Genomic DNA, 25,329 nt, shown 5'->3' with positions numbered 1-25,329 from the left:
ATAGCTTTAAGCAGAGGTATGATAAAGCTCACGGCTCAGGGAGAGTGACCTAGTAGCGATCAGTGAAGAGGCGGGGCCAGGAGCTCGGACACACACACACACACATGACTTTAATTATTTTTATTCCTCAGTTAGGTTAGGTAAGGTTAGTCAGGAAACAGGACAGGTGTTTCCTGACGCGGGTCTTAGTCAGATGATAACCCGTCGTTGCAGCTTTTGGTCATCTGACCGAGGCCTACCACTGGCTTACCGGTCCACCCATTTAAAAATTATGCTAGTATTCAACACGGTACAGGACTTTTGTTATTCCTGATTAAGATAATATAAAAATTTTCATACACAGATAAATTAATTATTATAATGTAATATTGTATATGGAAACACAGATATACAGAAGACAACTTATAAAGATTGACTTTCAAAAGTTATCTTAGTAAATAATCTTAGATTCAAATCTGAACTCTCTCTCATTAATTCGTATTAAAATCTCTCTGTCTTATCTCACGATAAACACTAGTCCATGTACTGTATCTCAAACAAGGAGATAAGTCATACTCTTCTCCTACCTGCACTGATGACTTGTCCATAAACTTAGATATCCAGGACATTTGACCTTTCCCAGCCCAAATTATCCCTCTAACCCTAACGTCTACGTCTACCTCCACCTCCACATCCCTCTCCCTCTTCCTCTCCCTCCCTCCCTCTCATTTATTTAAGTACTACGCAGATATAGATTTAACTTAATTCAAGCGGTGTTCCTGCTGACAACAAAAGAGACTCCATGGATAAATTCCTTTCAGTTAAGTGTTCCAGAGGCATGTTTGCAAAGGCGAACTAATAATCACAATCTTTATTAAACAAAAGACCCACGACAACATGTTCTGGAAAGAAACTTGTGCTTCAGAGAAAACTTTGCAGTTATGGATAATACGAGTTCCTTCCCCGACAAAAGTGTTTCACAGGTAAAACGAGATAATACAATACTACCAAAGTGGAACTTAAGTGTAATAAGGCATTCATATTTTGTTAATTTGTATCTCCCACAAGAAAATAAGATAATCCCCGGGGCGAATTACGAAGTTAAACTGCATTTGCGTAGATGAATGGTTCACAGAACCGACACGTTGATAAATTAGACACATGTGCAGCTCTTGGGTATCTTTATTAAGGAAACGTTTCACCACACAGTGGCACAGGATAAACTTAAAGAGCAGGAGGAGAATGAGGTAATCAGTCCCTCAACCTTGAGTCGATGTGGTCAGTCCATCAATCTTGAATAGAATACGGCATATGTGCGGAGAAGCAGCTTATAAACCGTAGGCAGGAGAGGTGCAGCAGTCGTAGGTGGTGTCACATTTGCCCAATGTGGAAGTAGGTCGTGACCAAGGGTTAGACAAGCGAAGAATTCCCAAGTATTAAGATCCCAAGAAGTTGCAGTGTTTGACAGGAGTGTAGATGAATGGTTCACAGAACCTACACGTTTCTCCTGTGTATGGACTGATGAAGCCACTGTGTGGAGAAACGTTTCCTTAATAAAGATACCCAAGAGTTGAACATGTGTCTAATTTATCAACGCAAGCTACACGCCAAGGTTTTGTCCAGTGTGGGTAGATTGGTATAGAACTGCGTACCTTGTTCTAAGGTTCGTAGGTTCGAGTCTCCTTCAGCCAGAGATCATTGTATATTATATATATATATATATATATATATATATATATATATATATATATATATATATATATATATATATATATATATTTATATAGCCAGTCCCCCGTTTCACGATTTCTTCACAGAATAGAAAACAGAGCAAGACGACTCATCTCTTTCTTCGTAATTTATGCATAGGTGTAAGACTCTGTCTTCACCATTCTTTGTGATGTTTGCAACATTATTATTTCAGTGAGGTATCATATTTGCAGTAGACTGAACCGAGTTAAGTGAAAGTGATCTTTGAGTCTGAATCCCTTTGCTTCATGTGATGTATGAATTCTGATTTTATGGACAATTTTACCTCTTGTATTTTTTAATGATTTTTTCTTTCCATATTTGTAATTTGTGCTTAGGTGCAACACCTTGTCTATAACATTAATAATATGTGCCTTTTCATTGGCTTCCATACACGAAGTCTCTGTAATTTGAGTGAGGTGTGTATAGCATTATGTAGTAGAAGCCTACGTTGAGTTAATTGTTAGTGCTCATTAAATTTGAACCCCCTTTGTTTCATATAATCTATGTTAGATTTCTGACTTTACAGTCAATATTACCTCTTGCATTAGCTATTGGGAGGGGGGAGGCGTGAATGAGAAATACTTGTGTTGTGAGTCTTGCATGAGTTCATCACTGGCAGACAAGGCAACTTTCATAGAGGAACATATTCCTACAGGTAGTAGAAATGATGACTGTTTTCAGGTGTTTAAAAGTAAGAAAAGGAAAAGTGAGGGGAAAGCTAGAGTCAAGCTCACATGATTCGTAGGCTGTGTGACACAAAACGTGCAACAATTGTGTTTTTCTTCAAAAGAAGAATGTGTTAGGCTGAACTTCCCTGACAACATAGTTTCATGTGTGCATGGCTAGTGGAAGAAGTAAAGAAACATTCTAAGGCAAGGATCCAATTTAGAAATAATTCACATAACTATGTGTTTGTAGAACAGAATGATGATGTGATCAATGATCCACCTAATACAACTTATGGAGGTATTAAGCTGCTCCGCCATCAGTAACAGCATCATAATCTTTGGATACTCTCTCTACATGGATCCATCCTATTTAACTCAACGTAAACATATCATCAAACCAAAGAGACTTAAAGGAAGATCCTAAAACATTAGCTACGTAAAATCATACAGATACTTAAGTGTAAATGTACCCTTTAATTAATCCACAATAGCACAACTAAATAAGAAATGCAAAGATAGGCTAAATGGTCTCAAAGCTGTTGCTGGCTACAACCCCAACTATAGTGCTAATGTGATGATAGTGAGAATGATGTACATCGCCTATGCGAGGTCTTTAATTGATATTGCTGCTCCCATGTTGATATTAGCTAGAAAATGTTCTCTCCGACCCTTGGAGTTAATGCCCACAGAATTGAAACCCACATAACTTTTCTTGCATATCCCAAATCTACCAAGATTCTTAATATGAGGAAGAAACTTGGTGTCTCAAGTATCGGTGATTGGATTATTGAGATTAACACTGTACTTGGATTGTGAAAACATGCAGTATATCAAGTTTTATAATTTGCACGAATTGTCGACAAATCCATTTCACCCCTCCATGAAAGATGTGTTCATTTAATATCACATACCTGCAAACCCCTCCCAATAAACTCGTTACTAGCAATCCCTGAAGAAGAAATTTTTCACGTAATTAGTAGTAATAATTTATTACATGCTATATGCAATGAACTAAGGAGGAGTCTACTGGTAGGTATGCATCTGCTCTTGTTGCCACCTCCCTAGTTAAGAACAATGGCAACTTTAACTTGACTCACGAAATCGTAATGACACGATTGCAAACAAACCATACGATCTGGAGTTTAGAGACTCTCTGATCGAGGGTTCAAACCCCACCCGTGGTATGGTTTTTTTTTAGTAGCAACTTTGTTGAGTAAGGTATAAGAATTAACAAATGGGCATCTACACTGCAAACTGAATTGTTTGCCAACCTATTGGTGCTAAAGCTAACTTATGACACTGAGCTTAAGTCTATCATCATTACTGATTCTGTGTCATCACTGAAGGCTCTTGTTATAGAAATGCAGTTAGAAGCCTATGATAATATGAACGTAGATAAGTACGTTTATGGAACAACTTGCAATGTGAACAGACTGACTGATGTTGTAGTGACCAGGCTTCGGCTTGGTTACGAGTACTTCTGGCAGTTTGGGCGACACTCAGATGATGCTCAAACCAAATTCAATGTATGTGACCAGCCCTATGTTCACTATCTTGAATAATAAGTGCTTAATTGTCCACTTATTGTGTAATGTAGAGATAGTGTAATAACCTATGTGACATATCAAGAAATCTTATTAATGAAAACAAGATACCTGATATATTAAGCAAATTTCTTAAATTTGTTTGTAGCAGATAACTGAATTGTAGATACAAATCCAGATGTCCTCCTGTTAACGCTTTTGGGGCCTAGTACCTAGGCCTTTTGTTTATCAATATGCTCTTGCGTTACAGTCCACAGGATGGAAATGGAGTGGCAAAATCTAAATCTAATCGTTCGGCATTAAAGTAAAATATGCACTTGATATGCCATTCAGAACAGTAAACCATAAGTAAAAGTAACTTCAGCTATGTTGGAAAGAAACCTTTAAAGCTCACATATCTACTGACTCAATAATGGAAGACTTTATTAAATTCTACCAGCACAGGCTGAAGATTTTATTAACTAATTTGAAACTCATGTGCGATGGGGCATGAAAGAAAACCCTTCTGTGTGATGAGTGTGTTGAGTGACAACATAATTCTTGATTTCAGTTTGTAAATCATATCGAGCAGGGTTTATTCTACTTTTTCTTTTAAATTTTCTGAAGAAATGAAGACTTGCTAACAATGCTCAGAATTTAACCTTATTCGACATTTAATTAATGGGAGTCGCCCAAAACAGAAAAGGTGATTGACGAGATAGTAACGAGATAGTACGAGCTAGGCACATCACTTCCTGATTCATATCAGGTTAATAGATTAAGCAGAGCAGGGGTTCCAAACCTTTCCTATGCCTCGCACCCCTAGGAAATGTTTGATTAATTTTGCGCCCCAACAAGAGTAATATCACCTTTGAAGATGAAGAACTCAAATTTCAAATTTTTGACTCACAAACTGAACCAAATACAGTACTGCGGTGAACAAACTAAACTCAAAAATTAAGCTTTTTATTCAGTGAACGTACCCTCAGGGGGTTCACCCAAGAGAGGGAACCCCGAAAGTAGAGTGACATATCGTATTGAAGAAAAGAAAACATGGATTACTCGTTGACACAAAAGTGAATAAACATCAGATATTAACACACACTATTCGTGACATACCGGAAATAAATTTAAAACACATAATGGGTTCTGAAACAGCGCCAGTCAGCTAGCTATCAACCTTCACGAGGCCAAAACGATAAGAGCTGAGGTAAAGCATACAAGTGTTTCGTCAGTATGATCTAGTTTCTTTTCCAACAGTTAAGGGTAATGAATGAAACACCCAACTTTTTGGACTAGACAGGTACATTCTATAACAAATACTGAAAATATACAAGGGCTACAAGCAAGCTCTTTATCCAAAAATAAAAAGCTGTCGATACCTTACTCGGAGCAAATACAATTTCTCCCCACTTTTCCTATTCTACAGGAATTCTATGTTTCCTAAGGGTAAAAGCCTCTCAATGAATTTTATACAAATGATAGAATTCAGTACAAATTATATCTAATACTTTGAAATTCCTGTAATTGGAACTTTTCTGAGAGTTAAGAATCAGTGAAAGATAGTGATCTGCTGGTCACATTATCATCAGATAACAATGATTTCTCAGTTCCTAGAATATAACGGTGTATTTTTTCCATGAAGGAGAGTGTACGTGTTTGTGTGTGTGGGGGGGGGGTATTTATCGGTTACGTACTTATATGTGGTTACATGGGTCGAGTCCTCATAACTTACTTTTTATGAGTTAAGTTGCCGATTTTGCCAGATAAAGTCCATCCTATGCCTCATGGTCCATGTTGTGCTTGAACTTAATTCTATACATAGAACCTGCTTCCATCACTTCTTCGTCTCGGTCATTTAAATTCTTGACAACTCGGAGAATGAAGAAATATTTCCGGACACCTTTATGACTCGTCCATGACTGTAGCTCCCAGCTGTGTACCCGTGTAAGTGTGAGGGAAAGACTGGAATGAGGAGGTATGAGGAAATGCTGTACCTAATATGGCTATTAGAAGACTACTCTTTATTGCAGTTTTCAAATTTAGGTGAGCTTATAACAACATGGTAAGTACATGAGGCGCAGTGATTATGAAATCTCTTCTTATAACTAAGTTTATATCAGTACAGATATCGCCAACCACTGATAAGCCAGGCTCCTTCCAGTGAATCCACGACTACCATAGTAGCTGGGAGTTTCTGTGGTTCAAGAAAAACTTCAATGTGTCGGATTCTGAGGGCGTTATTTCGTCATCAGTAAGTATAAACTACCAACTGCCGTCTTGCTAGAAGTGTGATCACAATTTGGATGATGCTCAGAGCAGGAACATCTCCACTTCTCCTTCAGTGAAGGTAATGTACTTTCTGCTTCAAGGACTATAATCCGGCTAATCATCTTCCTAAAATTCTTCTTTTAGTGTTACCACATTCATACTTTATCACCCCAAACAACTACCACTCCTCCCTCTACTTAGTGCTACCATTACTACTTCTACTATTTCCACCATCAGCATTTCGTCTAACATTATTTATCCCCTTCCTTCCGCTCCTTGTCCCGTCCTCTTCTATATGTACTGGCTCCCACTTCTTAGTGTGTTAGTGTGACTTATAAATGGTCCAAGTCGGACCGAAACGTCGTCATAAACAATATTTGTGTATTGTTCCAGTCACAGTATTGTTCCTTTTTTGTTCTTTGTAAATGTAACTAGCCTAGGCTCGTCAAAGTCGTTCGAGGCCAATAAACTTGTCACCACGAATGCCACGGGCGAGAAGAGGCTGGCTTCGTGCTGCAGTTGTAACCTACCGTTTGGATTCTAGAAAGCTCCGTGAAGAATAGCCAGAGCAGACATTATTAAGATAAGCCGTCATTGTAGCCCATGTCTAGAATCTGTTTTGCCATTTAAAATTTGTCGGTTTATGTCTATTTGTGGATCCAAACTATTTGTCAAGAATGTTCTATCCCCGCATGTGGTATTTCCATTATACTAAGTACGAGATAACTGGCACATAGCGCAGATTTAATTTATGTACTGTTTAATTTGTGGTCAGTCATTATAGAACCTATATTTTCATGCCACTGCTACCTATCGGATCTCACCATTTTAAATAATGATTTTTTTCCAGAGGTGAAAACTTTTACTAAGTGTGAATGTTGGTTTTGTTGTATATTTACTCTCTTTTTTATTAATTTCGTATTACTGCATTTACTGGTGTTAACTGATATTAAATTTTTTTAAACGGGGTAAATTTAGAAGACTAACTAAATGCTAATAGCGCGAGAAAAATCTGCTTAAAATAATATGCTGCAAATCCGTCACAGGTGTTTACCATAATTTTTAAATTGGTAGACCGGTAAGCCAACTAAAGGCCTCAGTCAGATAACCAAAAGAGCCAGCTTATGGTCATCTGACGCGCATCAGGAAACCTTGTCCTGTTTAATGACGAACTTTGCTGGGGTTTGGATAAAAGGTCGCTTGAGGAACACTGGAATGTAACATGTGTTACATGAACTTAAAATGAGTAATACAGGTATCATGGAACACCCATGACTGTCGTCTTTCAGAAAAAAATGGAAGCCACTTGGAAGTATTGTGGTGTGTGTGTAATAAGTTTGACAACTGAGATCACCAACCGTTGCTCATCCTGCCTGTGGTCACACATTCTGCAGACCATGTCTTATAGCCATCCTTAAAGGGAGAAAAGACCTCGAATGCCCATCCTGCAGGTAAGGTGCACATACTAAAATCACTATTAACACAAAACAGTCATTTGTAAATTCATGTTAAGCCATCGAAGATTCGTGCTACACGTGGGTAACATGTCAAGTGAAATTTCTGATTGACAAGTTAGGCATAGCTTAAATTCCTTACAAATTCTGTTAATTAAAAATAAATCAAATTTACATAATCCTGAACTATTATTAATATTAAAATCAATACTATTTTTTCACATTCTTATTTATAACATTATATATATATATATATATATATATATATATATATATATATATATATATATATATATATATATATATATATATATATATATATTGTATACGTATTGCTCTACCAGCTTTCCTATCCTCTTCCATAGCATCAAATGAGTTAAAAGACAAATTCTTCCTGATAACCTCAGTGACTCAGCAGGAATACAGGACCCTAACTATGCCAGTGCCATCACTGAATGGGAGACTCTTGCTGCTCCAGCACCAAACCCTAGTGCAGCACTGGCTCACAGTCAAGCTGGGATGCCCCGATCGGTGAAAAGGTGCTTGCCAACATGCTCAGGGCTGCAACATCAGATAGGGAGACTGCCCGTCTCCAGGTTGTGAGCGCACTTCACTCCGGGGACTTCCTCCAAACAGTTCTTATATCAGCAATGGGAACGCGCCTCGACCCTAAGAAAACCTACAAATAACTGTTCCTATGTCCACTATTATTCCTCGCATCAAGATAGAGTCAAACTGTCTGTTTTCTCATCAATGTTTTTGAGAGCTTTACGAATTTGTAGTCCTGAGTTCATAGATGAGGAAATATCCAAAATTTATGAAATAGGTAATGATTTAAAAAACCCAACAAATGTAATTGATAAATCTTTTAAAGTTGCTAGAAATACTTTTTACAATCCATAAAGGGACAACCAGCCTTATTCAACTAAAAATATGTTGGTTCTCCCTTACCATGAAAACTTGGTTGATATGCCTTCTCTTCTTAAGACTTTTAATATTAAAGTTGTATTCAAAAATCTTGATACAGTAAAAAAAACTTTTGATAAAGAATTCCCCCAAAATGCTGATGAACGTGTCTATAAGATTCCTTGTAAAATTTGCGATAAAGTTTATTACGGTCAAACTGGTAAAAATCTCGAACTAAGATTAAAACAGCATAAATATAGCATTAGAACTGGACAAGATTCCAATGCTCTATTTATTCATGTAAGAGATTTTAACCATCCAATTGATTTTCAAAAAGTTGAGAAAGTAGTATCAAGCAAGTCCATGGTCGACAGGAATATAATTGAATCTTGTTTCATAAAAAGCAGTTTTGACAATAATATGAATATTTCCCTTGGTTTATATAAATTAAATCAATTTATAATTAATAGAATTTGGGAAGAATTTAATAATACACTGGACAAATAATAATTTTTAAATTTTCTTGTGTAGAATAGTTTGTTGGTGAGTTGTGCAAAGGACCTGTCCAGTTGGGCCGGCGCGTGTCAGGTGTTTAACCGTTGTGGGATCTGATAGTGAGGTGTTGGCCAGACCCCTTATATAGCTTCCTTTGATGCTTTACTTTCATAGTTCCTTGATAATGTGAGTAGTCACGAAAGCGCTTGGAATTTCTCTATTCTTTCAGAGTGGTTGTTTTGCATATATATATATATATATATATATATATATATATATATATAATCTTTCCTTTGAGAGTTTGCTTTCACCCAGGGCTTCTTAATACGTCCTTCAGAAATGTGTATCATTAAAGGTACCCAAAACTTTCCATCTCGACTATCTGAAAAATCGCTAAACATCTAACATGTAAAAGTGATAAACAATCTAGTCTTTAACTTCAAGGAATATTCCACAGTTTAAATTAGTTATAGAGTTAACTAAAAAACAGTCAAGTAGCTTAGTGTGTGTCAGGTTTTGTAGCCTAAGTGTAGATGAGCATTTTAGTTGTTCACCGACCATGATTCCCATCTTGCTGTGAGGTCTGAACTGCCGGAAGTAATCAAGTATATCATAAGCGTGATAATGATCCTCAGAGCGGGGTTGTGTGTGAACACAGGAACTATGCGTCTGTAGGCGCTTGTATAATGCTGCTAAAGAGATCTTGGTCCTAGGAACTGGAGCTGTCCTTCCTCTCCTTAGATTGGACTTCATTGCCTCCCTCTTAAGCGCTGTGCGACTTACGTGTTTACGCTTCCCAGTGAATGTAATATTAAAACGACTGCAACAACAAGAATGACAATAAAAATAATGAAAATAATAGTAGTAGAAATTAATAATGGAATTAAAAAATCGCAAGATTAAAATAAAAGTTTAAGGAAGAAGATGAAGAAGAAATCAACAAGCAATTGGAGGATGACTAGTGAACTGATGAACTGAGAAAAATGCAGTGGGGTAGAAATGACCGGATATATATCAAGGACAAGGTTTCCTCTGCTGATACGCTGAGCCACCTAACATACCCAAGTGTCACAAGGTGCGCGTCAACCGGAGAAGCAACACTTCTGCGCTGTAGGTGAGTGTTGAACTGAGCTGGGAAGAGCTGGCAAAAGTAGAGGATATGCAAGAAAATGTTGATGCAATTCTTCACTTGAATGTCAAGGATACACTGTTGTTGTAATGCTTGACCTACCTTAGTGAATGACTGGGGCACGCTGGTGTTGTAATGCCTGATTTGACTGAATGTCTGAGAAGTTATGTTGTAATTTTTGATCAGAATGAACGCTCGGAACACAGTAAAAATACGAGGTTAACGGGTGTGTTGTAGAAGCAATAATAGATATTTAAAATTCCCGTTTTTAATCATGAATAATCGAGTGCAATTTTTAATTAAAAAAATGCATTAGTTAAACAAGGCGCTGCTGCCACAGACATTACACTGTCATACGTGTTATTGTTGAAGATATAGTGTCATCCTGGAGAAGTCTCTCTAAGAACTATAATTTTGTGCTTGTGCTTGTATTATATACTGAGAGAGAACTTAATAACCAACCGTTATCAATTTTTTTATGTGCTAAGAAAACTGCTTATATAGTGATTATTTATTTTTATATTGTTCGCTTAATTTTAATTTTTCTTGGTTTCTTATTTCATCTTGGTCACTTGTTTAATGCTTCTCAGTTATTTCATCTCGGTCACTTATTTAATGCTTCTCAGTTATTTCATCTCGGTCACTTATTTAATGCTTCTCAGTTATTTCATCTTGGTCACTTATTTAATGCTTCTCAGTTATTTCATCTTGGTCACTTATTTAATGCTTCTCAGTTATTTCATCTTGGTCACTTATTTAATGCTTCTCAGTTATTTCATCTTGGTCACTTATTTAATGCTTCTCAGTTATTTCATCTCGGTCACTTATTTAATGCTTCTCAGTTATTTCATCTTGGTCACTTATTTAATGCTTCTCAGTTATTTCATCTTGGTCACTTATTTAATGCTTCTCAGTTATTTCATCTCGGTCACTTATTTAATGCTTCTCAGTTATTTCATCTTGGTCACTTATTTAATGCTTCTCAGTTATTTCATCTCGGTCACTTATTTAATGCTTCTCAGTTATTTCATCTTGGTCACTTATTTAATGCTTCTCAGTTATTTCATCTTGGTCACTTATTTAATGCTTCTCAGTTATTTCATCTTGGTCACTTATTTAATGCTTCTCAGTTATTTCATCTCGGTCACTTATTTAATGCTTCTCAGTTATTTCATCTTGGTCACTTATTTAATGCTTCTCAGTTATTTCATCTTGGTCACTTATTTAATGCTTCTCAGTTATTTCATCTTGGTCACTTATTTAATGCTTCTCAGTTATTTCATCTTAACCATTTTGTTTCATATTGATCAATCATGTATTCCTGGTGACTTGCTTTATCTTAACTGCTTGTTTGTTTTTTGCTAATTTATCTTGCGTCACATGCTATCTTAGAGTCACATACAACCCCATGGTCACCGATTTCATCATCATTAAAGAATACAGATCAAAAGTTTTCTGATTAAACTGTCATATTCCGTCACATTTTTTTCGGCTGTTTAAATAGCCTTTGGAGAGTGTTGTAAATAAATTATTGTATTATCTGCTAACATAAAATGCTGTATTTTTGGCTTGCAGGTATAATTTTTTCTTCTTTCTTTTATAAATTTCTGAACTTCATATATTTTTTTTTTATTCGAGAGTTTAGCTACAATTACTTTTCTAGCAATAAATCTTTTTAACATCCTGCTCTTCGTGAATTCAGATACTAATGTGGTATGTATAACTGTAATATACAGCTGTGAGACATCATTATATTTCTTTCCTCGTTCGTCCAGTCAAACAGGAAACAGGGAAAGCAATTTATGAAAACGATGAATTTTTGCAAATATGCTCTTGAACACTGTAGAAAGTGACGTCCAGGGTTCTCTCTTCTGTCCCACTGCAGTAACTTCACTTATTTTCAGATTATTGGAAAACAGTCCCTCTTCCAATAAAGGTTTATAGGCTGGAAAATGAAAAACAAATTCTGAGTAAAATTGCTTCTATAAATGTCTGCAGGATATCGTATAATTTTTGCGTAAGCCAGACCAGATGTGGAGGGCAAATTTCAGCAAATTCCAAGATTTTTTGCTACTCATGTGGAACAATTTACAGCCTTATATGTAGCATTTCTCTATCTTTCAGGTCTCTGTTAAACCAATATTATAAGCTAAGATTAATTGCACATGCAGTTAATGTTAGCTCATCTTATTTCTTACGCTCCTACTATCAGCATAGTAAACCTTAGAGAGTTAATCACTCGCTGCACTCTAATGCCTCTCTGTTGACCACTTTCACTGTACAGCAGATAAACCCTCACCTTCCTCGAACTCCCAGTCTAGGAACTGAGTTAACAGACTGGTTTTGAGGGGGTGAGGATATACTGTGAAGGCTACTAAGGCTATCAGAAAGGACAGCTGGGTTACAGAAAGTGGCTGTTAGTTCAGACACAACACAGCAATGTTCTTAGCAACACGGTAGCTCAGCGGAAAAGCGCTGGATCTTATAATCTCGGGACCACTGTTCGAACATCCCGTCCACATTTCTTATGTATCGACAGTCATTCCTTATGACTTGACTTGATTTATAAATATAAATAATATAAATAATATATATAATAAATACATTGATTTATGCTTAACAATTCGCAAACAGGCGAAATTATTTACACACATTGTCTCTACGGCCACAGCAGGACTCGAACCTGCTAACTCTGTATCAGAGTTCACAGTACTTTACCATGAGACAAGACCCGCGATAAGTATGGGCGCTTAGCCGAAGCTAAGCATGTGTTAAGCATTTCAAATCTCTTTCGTTGTCCACTGCATGTGGCAGGATTCGATGGAATAACTTTCAAAATGAGCTCGGTGCCCTTTGGGTATGGGGAAACATCTCTTAGCTTCGGCTAAGTGGTAATACTTATCGCGGGTCTAGTCTCGTGGTAAAGTACTGTGAACTCTGATACAGAGTTAGGAGGTTCGAGTCCTGCTGTGGACGTAGAGACAATGTTTGTATATTGATATATATATATATATATATATATATATATATATATATATATGTCGTGCCGAATAGGCAGAACTTGCGATCTTGGCTTAAATAGCAACGCTCATCTTGCCATATAGAACAAGTGAAAATTTGTGTATGCAATAATTTCGCCAAAATCATTCTGAACTTAACGAAAAAAATATCTTTCGATTATGTTTGTTTAGTACTAAATTATTGTAAACGAATTTAAAATATATTTAGTTGGGTTAGGCTAAAATAAATTGCTCTTATTATAATAAGGTTAGGTAAGTTTTCTAAGATTCTTTTGGTGAAAAATTAAAAAAATTTACATTAACATTAATGAAAAAAAAATATATCTTTAAACGTGCAAGAGAAAATTTCAGAAAGGACTTAATTTTAAATGAGTTCTTGCTAATTGACCAGTTTTACATATTCGGCACGACATATATATATATATATATATATATATATATATATATATACTCACCTAGTTGAGGTTGCAGGGGTCGAGTCCTAGCTCCTGGCCCCACCTCTTCACTGGTCGCTACTAGGTCACTCTCCCTGAACCATGAGCTTTATCATTCCTCTGCTTAAAGCTACGTATGGATCCTGCCTCCTCTACATCGCTTCCCAAACTATTCCACTTCCTGACTACTCTGTGGCTGAAGAAATACTTCCTAACATCCTTGTGATTCATCAATGTCTTCAGCTTCCAACGGTGCCCCCTTGTTGCTGAGTCCCACCTCTGGAACATCTTGTTTTTGTCCACCTTGTCAATTCCTCTCAGTATTTTGTATGTCGTTATCATGTCCCTCCTATCTTTCCTGTCCTCCAGTGTCGTCAGGTTGATTTCCCTTAACCTCTCCTCGTAGGACATACCTCTTAGCTCTGGGACTAGTCTTGTTGCAAACCTTTGCACTTTCTCTAGTTTCTTTACATGCTTGTCTAGGTGTGGGTTCCAAACTGGTGCCGCATACTCCAATATGGGCCTAACGTACACGGTGTACAGGGTCCTAAACGATTCCTTATTAAGATGTCGGAATGCTGTTCTGAGGTTTGCTAGGCGCCCATATGCTGCAGCAGTTATTTGGTTGATGTGCGTTGATGTGTGTGTGTGTGTGTGTGTGTGTGTGTGTGTGTGTGTGTGTGTGTGTGTGTGTGTGTGTGTGTGTGTGTGTGAGGTTACTAGTTGTCAGAGGCACATGTCAATTAGACACTTTGCCTCTTGTGTATGTATATGTGTGTGTGTTCATGTGTATGTGTAAATGTACTCACCTAATTGTAGTTGCAGGGGTCGATACTCAGCTGCTGGTCCTGCCTCTTCACTGGTCGCTACTAGGTTCTCTTTCTCCCTGCTCTATGAACTTTATTATACCTCGTCTTAAAACTATGTATTGTACCTGCCTACACTACATCACTTGCCAGACTATCCTACTTAATGATAACTATGACTAAAGAAATACTTCCTAACATCCCTAACATCTGAGTCTTCAGTTTCCAATTGTTTCCAGTTGTTTTTGTGTCCCCTCACTGGAACATCCTGTCTCTGTCCACCTTATCTATTCCTCACAGTATTTTTTATGTCGATATCATATCTCCCCTAACCCTCTTGTCCTCCAGTGTTGTCAGGCCAATTTCCCTCAACTTTTCTTCGTAGGACATTCCTCTTAGCTCTGGAACTAGCCTTTTAGTATACCTTTGCACTTTCTCTAATTTCCTGACGTGCATGACCAGGTGTGGGTTCCGAACTGGTCTTGCATACTTCAGTATGGGCCTGACGTACACACTGTACAGAGTCTTGAACGATTCCTTACTGAGTTATCGAAACGCTATTCTCAGGTTTGCCAGGCGCCCATATGCTGCAGCAGTTATCTGGATGATGTGTGCTTCCGGAGACGTACTCGGTATTATACTGACCCCAAGATCTTTCTCCATGAGTGAGGCTTGCAGTCTTTGGCCGCCTAGCCTATACTCTCTCTGCGGTCTTCTTTGCTCTTCCCCGATCTTCATGACTTTGCAATCGTGGGGTTAAATTCGAGGAGGCAGTTGCTGTACCACGCGTCCAGCCTGTTCAGGTCTCTCTGTAGTCTTGCCTGATCCCAACCTGATTTAATTCTTCTCATTAACTTCACATCATCTGCAAACAGGGACACTTCTGAGTCTATTCCTTCCATCATGTCATTCACATATACCAAAAATAGCACTGGTCCTAGGACTGACCCCTGTGGGACCCCGGTCGTCACAGGCGCCCACTGTGATACCTCATCGCGTACCATGACTCGTTGTTGCCTCCCTGTCAGGTATTCCCTGATCCAATGCAGCATTTGTGTACATGTGCACGTGTGCACATGTACATTTCTATCATTAAAAGATTTTTCATTTCTATAGTTAATTACAGTATGTATTGTACTAATACTGCATAACATTCATATTTTCAACCCATGACAGCATTTTGAAACTAGTTTTTATGTAATATTTCATTACTATATTGTAGTAACTCTTGTTTAGAGATTCTGTCAACAGTATTTCTTGTGTAATATATATAATCTAATACAATTTATATGCAGGCTCCCTGCCCAAGTCTTAGATGTACCCAGCACAAATTTCCCCAACAAAGGTAAAATAATCAATATTTATACAATACTGCAGTAATAACACTAAAAAAATAAAAAAAAATAAAATTGAAAATATCCTCTTCCTTACCAAACACTGCTTAGTGGGCTCGAATGTGTGTGTGTGTGTGTGTGTGTGTGTGTGTGTGTGTGTGTGTGTGTGTGTGTGTGTGTGTGTGTGTGCGCGCGTGCCTAACTTGCCGAATACGCTGAATTTCCCTAACTGGACTTTTCTAACGATATTTTTTCCATTGACAAGGATGAAAAAAAATATATTTTTTTTGACCAAACCTATCTTATAAACCTCTTCTAACAAACCTAAGGTAATTTTTTTAGCCACATCTTGCAATTCTTACATATGATTTTATCTTGTTAGGCAAGGCACAGTTCCCCTGGCACCTTCCTCCTGGCTACAACGTCACTTCCTCTAGTCCTGTATTTCATTTATCTACAGTGCTTCATCGTGAAGAGGCAGTTACTACAAGCAGCAGATCATCTAAAGACACCCTGGTCGTGCATAGAGGTGAACGATAGCATCTTGCTAGCAACAGCTTTGGAAATTACAACCAAATCAAGTAAAGTGTGCCAGCATCTGTGGCAACTTAGCCCTAATATGGCTGAGGAATGTGTGAGGAGGGTGGGTAGCCAGCTCGCACCAGTGGGCTGGCAGTGGCTATATTCAGATAGAATAAGTGTTCCTGCCTTCCTAGCTTGCTAACCTATTTTTTACTCTTTGAACCGTTGAGGTGGTGTGAAAAATTTTAGAGTCCAAGACAGTTTATTCTCCAGGCAAGACCTACCAATCTCCCTGCAGCCCTGCCAATTACGCCAGCCCAACCCCCACCACCAACCACAACCTCTCCTCTTATCAGCAATTCCGACGTAGTATAGGTTTTAGAATTTTGCCTTCTCTAACCACCTCTCTGCTACAGTTTAATACATATAAACTGTGTGCAAAGCTTGTTGATGCTTCTAGACGCGACAGAACTTGTGAAGACAGAAGTTTCATCAAGAACTTCTTGGGGGCAACTTTAAAAGATGACAACAGATGGCGCTGTTGTCGGTAGTCCTGCTTCAGCAACACCAGCTGATAGCTTATCCACACCTTCTAATATCATAGGAAAAGGCTACTTATCTCATTATCCCATCGGTGAAACTTAGACATATAACTTAATGATGCTATAGGTATTGTGATTTGTATATACCTTAAGTCAGTTTTACCACACTGAGTGAGAGAGTGTGGTGTGTCCTTGCCTTCCCAGTGTAAGTTTATAACGATGCAGGTGTACATGATTACAATTGTCATACATGGTAAAGTATGTGTGGGTAAGTGAGTTTGTTTGCGTACTGATGCACATGCTTACAGTTATGCAAACTACCATACATAGATACATAATAACGTGTGAATTACCTAGGATAACTCAAAGAAGTCAGGCAAAGTGACTTAGTTCCATTGTCATTGCAACATACCTAGTTAGAAGTGTTTTTATTAAGCATTAAATAAGCCTGCCAATGTTGCAAAAACATCTTATTGGTGACAATAAGTGTTTTTTGTGTACTAAAGTAAATTAATCTTACAAACTGGTTGTTTCTCTTTCTCTCTCTCTCTCTCTCTCTCTCTCTCTCTGTCACATTATACAAGGGAAAGCTCATATTGCATATATTGCATGTAAGCTCTTGACTTTTTTATTCATTTCTAATTAGACTTATTTTGCAGAACTTCATCGATGTGTGAACAGTATATTGAATATTACCTGATTCCTCTGTGTACCTGTAGTACCTATGTGTACCTGTAGTACCTATGTGTACCTGTAGTACCTGTGTGTACCTGTAGTACCTGTGTGCGTTTTGTTTGATTGGAACTGTCTCGAAGGTGCATCTGTGCAGCGAGTTATATAATTGTTCGTGTGTGTGTGTGTGTGTGTGTGTGTGTGTGTGTGTGTGTGTATGTGTTTATAAATTGTGATTAGGTGTATGACCTTGTTTTCACTGTCCATTATGTGCCATAATATTACTACCCCTACAGGAAGTCTCTTAATGCAATTTTAATGAGGTTTGTCTCGTAATAAGTAGTAACAGCCTGAACTGAGTAAAGTAGAAGTGTTCATTGAATTTGAACCCCTTTGTTTAATGTGATCTATGTATAGAATTCTGATTTTATGGTCATTATTACCTCTTGTATTTTTTAATGATTTTTTTTCTTTCCATCTTTGTAATTTGTGCTAATGTGCAAGACCTTGTCTATACCATTCATTACAGGTGCCGTTTTATTAACTTCCTTACAGGAGGTAACTGTGATTTTAGTAAAGTGTGTATAGTATTATGCAGTAGTAACCTGAGTTAATTGTTAGTGCTCATTGAATTTGAAGCCATTTGCTTTATATAATCTATTTTAGATTTCTGAATTTGGAGTCAATATTAACTCTTGCACTAGCTATAGACGGAGAAGGGGGGGGGAAGGGTGAATGAGGAATTCTTGTGTTGTGAGTCTTGCAAGAGGTCATCACTGGTAGATATGGCAACTTTCATAGAGGAACATATTCCTGCAGGTACTAGAAATTATGACAGCTTTCAGACATTTAAAAGTAAGCGAAGGAAAAGTGAGAGAGAGCTATAGAACCGACGTAGTCAGGCTCACCTGAATTGTACGCAGTGTGACACTGAACGTCCTTGGTGCACACAACGTGCAACAGCTGTGTCATTCTTCAAAGGAAGATTGTTAGGCTACACCTCCCTGACAACTTCCTGTGAAAGGTGCATGGCTAATGGAAGCAGTAAAGAAATATCCTAAGGCAAGAATCCAATTTAGAAATAATTCGCACAACTATGTGTTAGTAGAACAGAATGATGATGTGATCAATGCTCTGCCTAATACAACATATGGAGGAATTAAGCTGCTCCGCCATCATTAACTCAGTAGTTTAAAAAATGAATCAGCGTCATAATCTTTGGATACCCTCTCTACATAGACCCATCCTATTTAACTCAAAATGAACATATCATCAAATCAATGAGACTTAAAGGAAGACTACGTTTATTACCCATTTAGGTGCATCAGCCCCCTGGGCATAGGGTTACAAATGCCAACACTGGCCATGCTGCAGTAGACTATGCAATACTACATTCTTGGTGTGGTACGTGTGCCGGGGAACATCCCTTTGGGGAATGCACAAGGGGGCCTGACAGTCATAAATTTAAATGTATTAATTGTAGGGAAGTTGGGGTTACAGTTTGGCATAAGAACTGCAGATGGAACCTAAACAACGTTTGATCAAAACCAGATAACAGTCCCTTAATGGCAACTGAGTGCGAGGCTAGCCAGCCCACCACAGCCATACCTGTGACTCCATCTTTGCAAAGTGTGAGAGCTCCCACACTTTGGTGACACCAAAATGCAATCACACATACCAGTTGTGGAGGAGCTCGACATTCCTGCTAGCATTCATGGAACTACTGATCTGCCACTACTCACACTTGGAATTACACCTGAATATGTGGATGAGCATGTCACTCTTCCCAACACCGACTTCTATGACAGTCACACGGGCACTACACGTGTGACTCGATTGGAAGCTGGAGGTAAGTTAATTGCACAGGACCTACCAACAATGAATCACGAGACATTCATGCCAGAGGCACCATCAGAGAACACTAGTGTAACCTTAGTACCTATCAATGTGATAGGTGCTGAAAAAAGAACTAACTCGCGAGTACCTTTCTCTGGAAAAGTATTGGATTCCCCTGACCTTTTTCAAATTATAACAAACCTGCAGAAAAAATGAGCATCAACAGATGCTGATAATTTTTATATATAAAGTTAGTCAGAATGGTGCTCTTGATTACGAAAATATCACAAGTTCAGCAATTTCTATTCAGTTTCAGACAATTTGTGAGGAAGCAGCCAATGGTTCTTGGCTTCAAACTTTTGCTTGCACATTGCCGGGAAATGCTTAGAGAAAAAGGTTTTGAAAATAAAAAGGTACAAACTATGCTTTTTGCTTTAATGAGTTTGCACACTGTAGCCCAAACAAAATAGTCTTACCATCTTAATGACAAAGAGATTGTAATAACTTACTACAATGGATAGATTATATTTTTTTTCATGGAAAATTGCTTCTATCAGGAAGCGGTTGCCTGACGTACATCATATTAATGCAACCAAGAATATTGATGTCATCTGTATGCAGGAATGTATGTAGACTAAGCTGGAGTACCTCCACCGACGTTGCCCGGAAATACAGTTTATAACTTAAGGTCAATCAAATGTTGTGTGATGTATGTTAGAAAGAACCTGCCACATTCACTCCTTGCCCTGCAGACTCGAGTAAGCATGCAGTATCATGGTGTCAAAAAATATGCAGGCAACTTTCCCATAAACATCTTGAATCTTTATACTCCAACAAATCAGTTTCCATCTGATGCTCTGCCAGATCAGATCAATAGTGTGCTTACTCTCATTCTTGAAGACTTTAATGCCAGACATAAGAATACTGATAGTCCTATAACAAACGCCAAAGGAACTAATGAAATTTCTAAATGAGCATGATAATGGTCAAATTGTGGACACTATTAAGCCTACTTACATATATGGTGGCACTAGATTTGTGCCTTGGATTAATATATCATATGCGATGCATGACTGTCATAGTTGATGATCCATCTAATCACTTCCCAAGACTCACAACTGTCAATCTTAGATCATATCTCCAGCAATCAAAAAGCAAAATACAGGAGAAGACACATTCTTAACCCAGAACAAAGAGATAACGTTATTAACTACTTGGTTCAGTGGTATAAGAATTACGATCTCACTGGCACACAAAAATTCAATGATGATTTAGTCGCCGTTACTGAGACTGTCCTCACAGATCAAGTAAACAAAAAAAGAAGGCAAATTTTCCACCATAAATGGCAACAAATATCATTGTAAATACTATAATGATACACAGTTACGCAGTTTAACACATGCAGCTAGGACTGGTAAAGCGTACCGTGAATGTAGAATCCCAGACTTGCTCAGAACTTTGCAAGGTGCACTAACAAATGCACAGAGTAGAAAACCAGAACTTAGGCAACAAGAATGAGAACAATTTGTTATTGGGTTAAATAGGTCTTCCCCTTTATGTTTGGCTTGTGAAGGTACAAATAAAATAACCAGAAAAAAGACTGGTGATGTTGATCATCCCTTTCCTCTTGAAAAAGCAAAGGGACTCATAAATAACTGGTGTAAAACATCCAGGCACGAAAATTTCTCATCTCAAAATAGAAACAAATCAAAAGAGTGCTTCCCAAGAAAGGTTAAAACCGATTAATGTTATGAGCCAAAATATTGATGAGAGTGACTGCCTCTTCACCGAGTATGAATTATATAATTCGTTAGCTGACAGTTGATTAACCGCTCCTGGAGAGGATGGTATAACTTATGATACCCTCAGAACTAAGGCATATCCTTGATATGTTAGGAGTGCATAATCTCATCGAGGGAGTTCTTCCTATTTCCTGGACAGTCTCATTGTGCCTATTCCTAAGCTGCAGCAGCCTGATACATTTAGACCGATCTCCTTAACTAGTTGTCTTTGTAATACTTTTGAAAAAATAATACTTAACAAACTGTATTACAGAATCAGACACCACCTTTCCCCTCTTCTCCACGGGTTCATGAAAGGAAAAGTGTGCAGAACTACATTTCCTCCTTTCTAATTGCACATTTACATTTCTTGATCTAAAATCTGCACTTGATATCGCAAACAGATCCATTATAATACATGAACTAATATTAATACTGGTGGCAGTTCTCAGTCCCATGCTATTTAAGCCTCACCTAAACATTTAGTTATAAGCTGTGCTGTTGACATCATGATCCATGCAACAGCGCATAAGAAGATGAGTACCATTCTTAACGAAGTTCAAGCAATATGTAATCGATTAGACCTCATAATTTCATCTTGAACAAAGATATTTATAAGCAAATGACATCCCCATCCCTTCTATTTGTAGGGTGAAAATATCAGCTACGTTAATTCTTACAGATACCATGGTGTAGAAGTACCCTTCAATAAATCCACTTATCACAAATAAATAAGAAATGAAAAGATAGGCTAAATGCTCTCAAAGTTGTTTTTGGCTGTAACAGCAACTATGGTGATAATGTTTAAATCGTGAGAATAATGTACATTGTCTATGTGAGGTCCTTGATTGATTCTGCTGCTGCCGCCATGTTGATAATAGCTAAAAAAATGTTCTCTCCAACCCTTGGAGTTAATGCAGGATGAAGCCCGCAGAATTATTTTTGGCCGTCCCAAATCTACCAAGGTTCTTAATATTAGGAAGGAGCTAGGTGTCTAATATCAGTGAGAGGATTGTTGAGATTAATACTGTACCTAGGTTGTGAAAACATACAATTATATTAAGTTTTATAACTTTTACGAACTGTAGATAAGAGCATTTCACCCCTCTGTAAAAGATGTGTTTATTTAATATCACATACTTGCAAACCCCTCCCAAGAAACACATCATTTGCAATCCCTTCTTTAAATCACTTGTACAAGCAACTGAAGAAGAAATTTCTCGCCTAGCTGGTAGTAATAATTTATTACAAGCTATATACACTGATGTAAGCAGGAGTCTATTGGCAGGGATACATCTGCGCTTGTTGCCACCTCCTTAATTAAGAACCATTGCAATATTATTGAGTTCGGCATAAGAATTAACCAACGGGCGTCTACGCTGCAAACTGAATTGTTTACACTGAATTATTTGCCAGCCTAATGGTGCTAAAGCTAACTTACTGATTCTATGTCATCACTGAAGGCTCTTGACTCACATAATGACTAACATCATGCTCTGAGAAAAAGAAATTTATGTACAATTGTTGTGGATCTATCACATATTGGATTACTCCTTCATATTAAGGTTGATATGTTAGCCCCACAAAAAGTACCCTGAAGGATAATGTAGAATATAACTGAGTATCTGTGTCAAGCATAAGGAATAATATTACGAGAGAAGTAAATAATGAAACTGAATGTTATAGAAATGCAATCAGAAGCCTAAGTAAATCCATAACCCACTATGATAATATGAACGTAGGTAAGCACGTTAATGGAGCAACTTACAATGTGAATAGACTGACTGATGTTGTAATGGCCAGACTTAGGCTTGGCTGTAAGTACTTCTGGCAGTTTGGGAGACACACAGATGATGTTCAGAACAAATGCAAAATATGTGGCCAGCCCTATGGTTACTATCAGGGTTTATTCTGCACGCTTATCTTATAAGTTTTTTATAAAATTTTGAAGAGATGAATTAATGGGAGTCGCCCAAAACAGAAAAGGTGATGGACGAGTCAGTTTGTAACGAGATAGTATGAGCTAGGCACATCACCTCCGGATTCATATCAGATTAAGAATAAGCAGAGCAGGGGTTCCAAACCTTTCCTATGCCTCGCACCCTTAGGAAATGTTTGATTAATGTTGCACCCCAACAAAAGTAATATCACGTGCACCCAACGTTGGGAACCCCTGAAATCGAGGGACATATCGTATCAGAGAAAAGAACCCGTGAATTACTCGGTCACACAGAAGTGAATAACCATCAGACAGTAACACAGACTATTCATAATATACCGAAAATAAATTTAAGACACCTAAAGGGTATAGAAACAGCACCAGTCAGCTAGCTATCATGAAACCAAACCGACAAGAGTTAAGGTACAGCATGCAAGTGTTTTGTCAGTATGATCTAGTTGTGTGGATTCTCGTAGATACTAATGACAAAATAACAACCACTGTCATAACAGTTTCTGTTCAGACAGTTCAGGATATTAAATGAAACATCCAACTTTTCTGACTACAAAAGTTCATTTTATAATAAACACTGAAAATATACAATGGCTACAAGCAGGCCTTTTATCTAAAGAATTGAAGCTATCGATACCTTCCTCGGATCAACTACGATTTCCCCCACTTCTCCGATTCCACAGGTATTGGATGATTCTAAAGTTTAATACTTAGAAATTCCTGTAACTGGAACTTTTCTGAGAGTTAAGTATCAGCTGGTCACATTATCATCGGAGCACAATGATTTCTCAGTTCCCGGAACATAACGGTTTATATTTTTCACATGAAAGTGAGTGTGCTTGTGCGCGTTTGTGTTATGTGGTTGCATGGCTTAACTTAAATCTGTACATGGAACCTGCTTCCATCACTTCTTCGTCTCGGTCATTTAAATTCTTGACCACTCGGAGATAGAAGAAATACTTCCTGACATCTTTATGACTCGTCCATGACTGTAGCTTCTAGTTGTGTACTCGTGTAAGTGTGAGGGAAACAGCGGGATGGGGAGGCATGATGAAACGCTGTACCTTATATGGTTATTAGAAAACTATTTTTATTGCAACCTTCAGATTTAGATGAGCTTATGATATCATCTTTTTCATGACAATAAGTAATGCGCAGAGTAATTATGCAATCTCTTCTTAAAACTAAGTTTATCATATCAGTACAGATATCGCCCGCCACTGATATAAGTAAGCTACTCCGGCCAGTGAGTCCACTACTGCTATAGTAGCTGGGAGTTTCTGTGGTGCAAGAAATACTTCACTGTGTCGGATTCTGAGGGCGTTATTTCATCATCAGTAAGTATAAACTACCAACTGCAGTCTTGCTAGAAGGGTAATCAAGGATTATAATCCGGCTAATCATTTTCCTTAAATTCTTCTTTTAATGTTACCACATTCATATTTTATCACGTCAAACAATAATCACTCCTCCCTCTACTTACTACTACATCTATATTTCCACTACCAACATTTCCTCTACCACTATTTTTCCACTTTCTTCCTCTCTTTGACCCGTCCGTGTCCCTCTCTACTATATATACTGGCTCCCACATCTTAGTGTGTTAGTGTGACTTGTGAATCGTCCAAGTCGGACCGAAACGTCGTCATGAACTTTTCTCTTTCATGTGTGGGTTATTTGTGTATTGTTCGAGTCACGGTATTGTTCCTTTTGTTTTCTTTGTAAGTGTAAATAGCCTAGGATCGTCAAAATCGTTCTCTCTAGGCCATGTGCGATGACTGGTTTCGTGCCTCAGTTATTAACTGAATCTCTTAACTTTTAAGTTGCCAGGTTTGTATCAGTGGTGCTGTGGAGCTATTCTTCGTGAAGAAGAGTAGCTCCAGCAGACATTATTAAGATAAGCTGTCAGTGTAGCCGATGCAGAGAATTTGTTTTGTAATTTAAAATTTGTCCGTTTATATATATTTGTGGATCTAAAAGACAGAGAGAAGCTTTCCAGACTGTTTGTCAAGAATATTCTACCATCGCACCTGGCATGTAAGTTCACAGCTCTGTCGAAGAGGTAATTCCATATTAGCCAAATATAAGATGGCTGGTACTTATTGTGGATTTGATTTATGTACTCATTTATTTATCGTCAGTCATGATTGAAACCAATTTTTCTAAGACATTTCTGGCTTACGATCTCACATTTTTTAAACAATGAATTAGTTCCTAAAGAGAAAATGTTTGCTAAAGATAGAATATTTATTTT

The 25,329-nt window shown here is 37.7% G+C and overlaps 1 protein-coding gene across 13 annotated transcripts in view; it reads left to right on the top strand.

Moving 5' to 3' along the window:
- The first annotated feature begins 6,048 nt into the window (after positions 1 to 6,048).
- Positions 6,049 to 25,329, top strand: part of LOC128685130 (interferon alpha-inducible protein 27-like protein 2B) — a 40,909-nt gene continuing 21,628 nt past the window's right edge. For 2 of the 13 annotated variants that reach the window (XM_053771655.2, XM_070101836.1), the window contains exons 1-3: positions 6,055 to 6,176; positions 7,483 to 7,644; positions 16,232 to 16,300. In XM_053771655.2, the coding sequence (XP_053627630.2) occupies positions 7,630 to 7,644; positions 16,232 to 16,300 (84 nt within the window). In that variant the 5' untranslated portion in view covers positions 6,055 to 6,176; positions 7,483 to 7,629. Of the gene's footprint in view, positions 6,273 to 7,482; positions 7,645 to 9,895; positions 10,163 to 16,157; positions 16,301 to 16,335; positions 16,353 to 24,277; positions 24,413 to 25,329 lie in introns of those variants that run through there. The other 11 variants (XM_070101796.1, XM_053771654.2, XM_053771661.2 and 8 more) reach the window with 11 other exon arrangements.

Source organism: Cherax quadricarinatus, chromosome 5, assembly GCF_038502225.1.
Source record: "Cherax quadricarinatus isolate ZL_2023a chromosome 5, ASM3850222v1, whole genome shotgun sequence".
Lineage (NCBI taxonomy): Eukaryota > Metazoa > Arthropoda > Malacostraca > Decapoda > Parastacidae > Cherax > Cherax quadricarinatus.
Note: the sequence above shows the minus strand (reverse complement) of the source record. Positions and strands in the feature narration are given on the sequence as shown.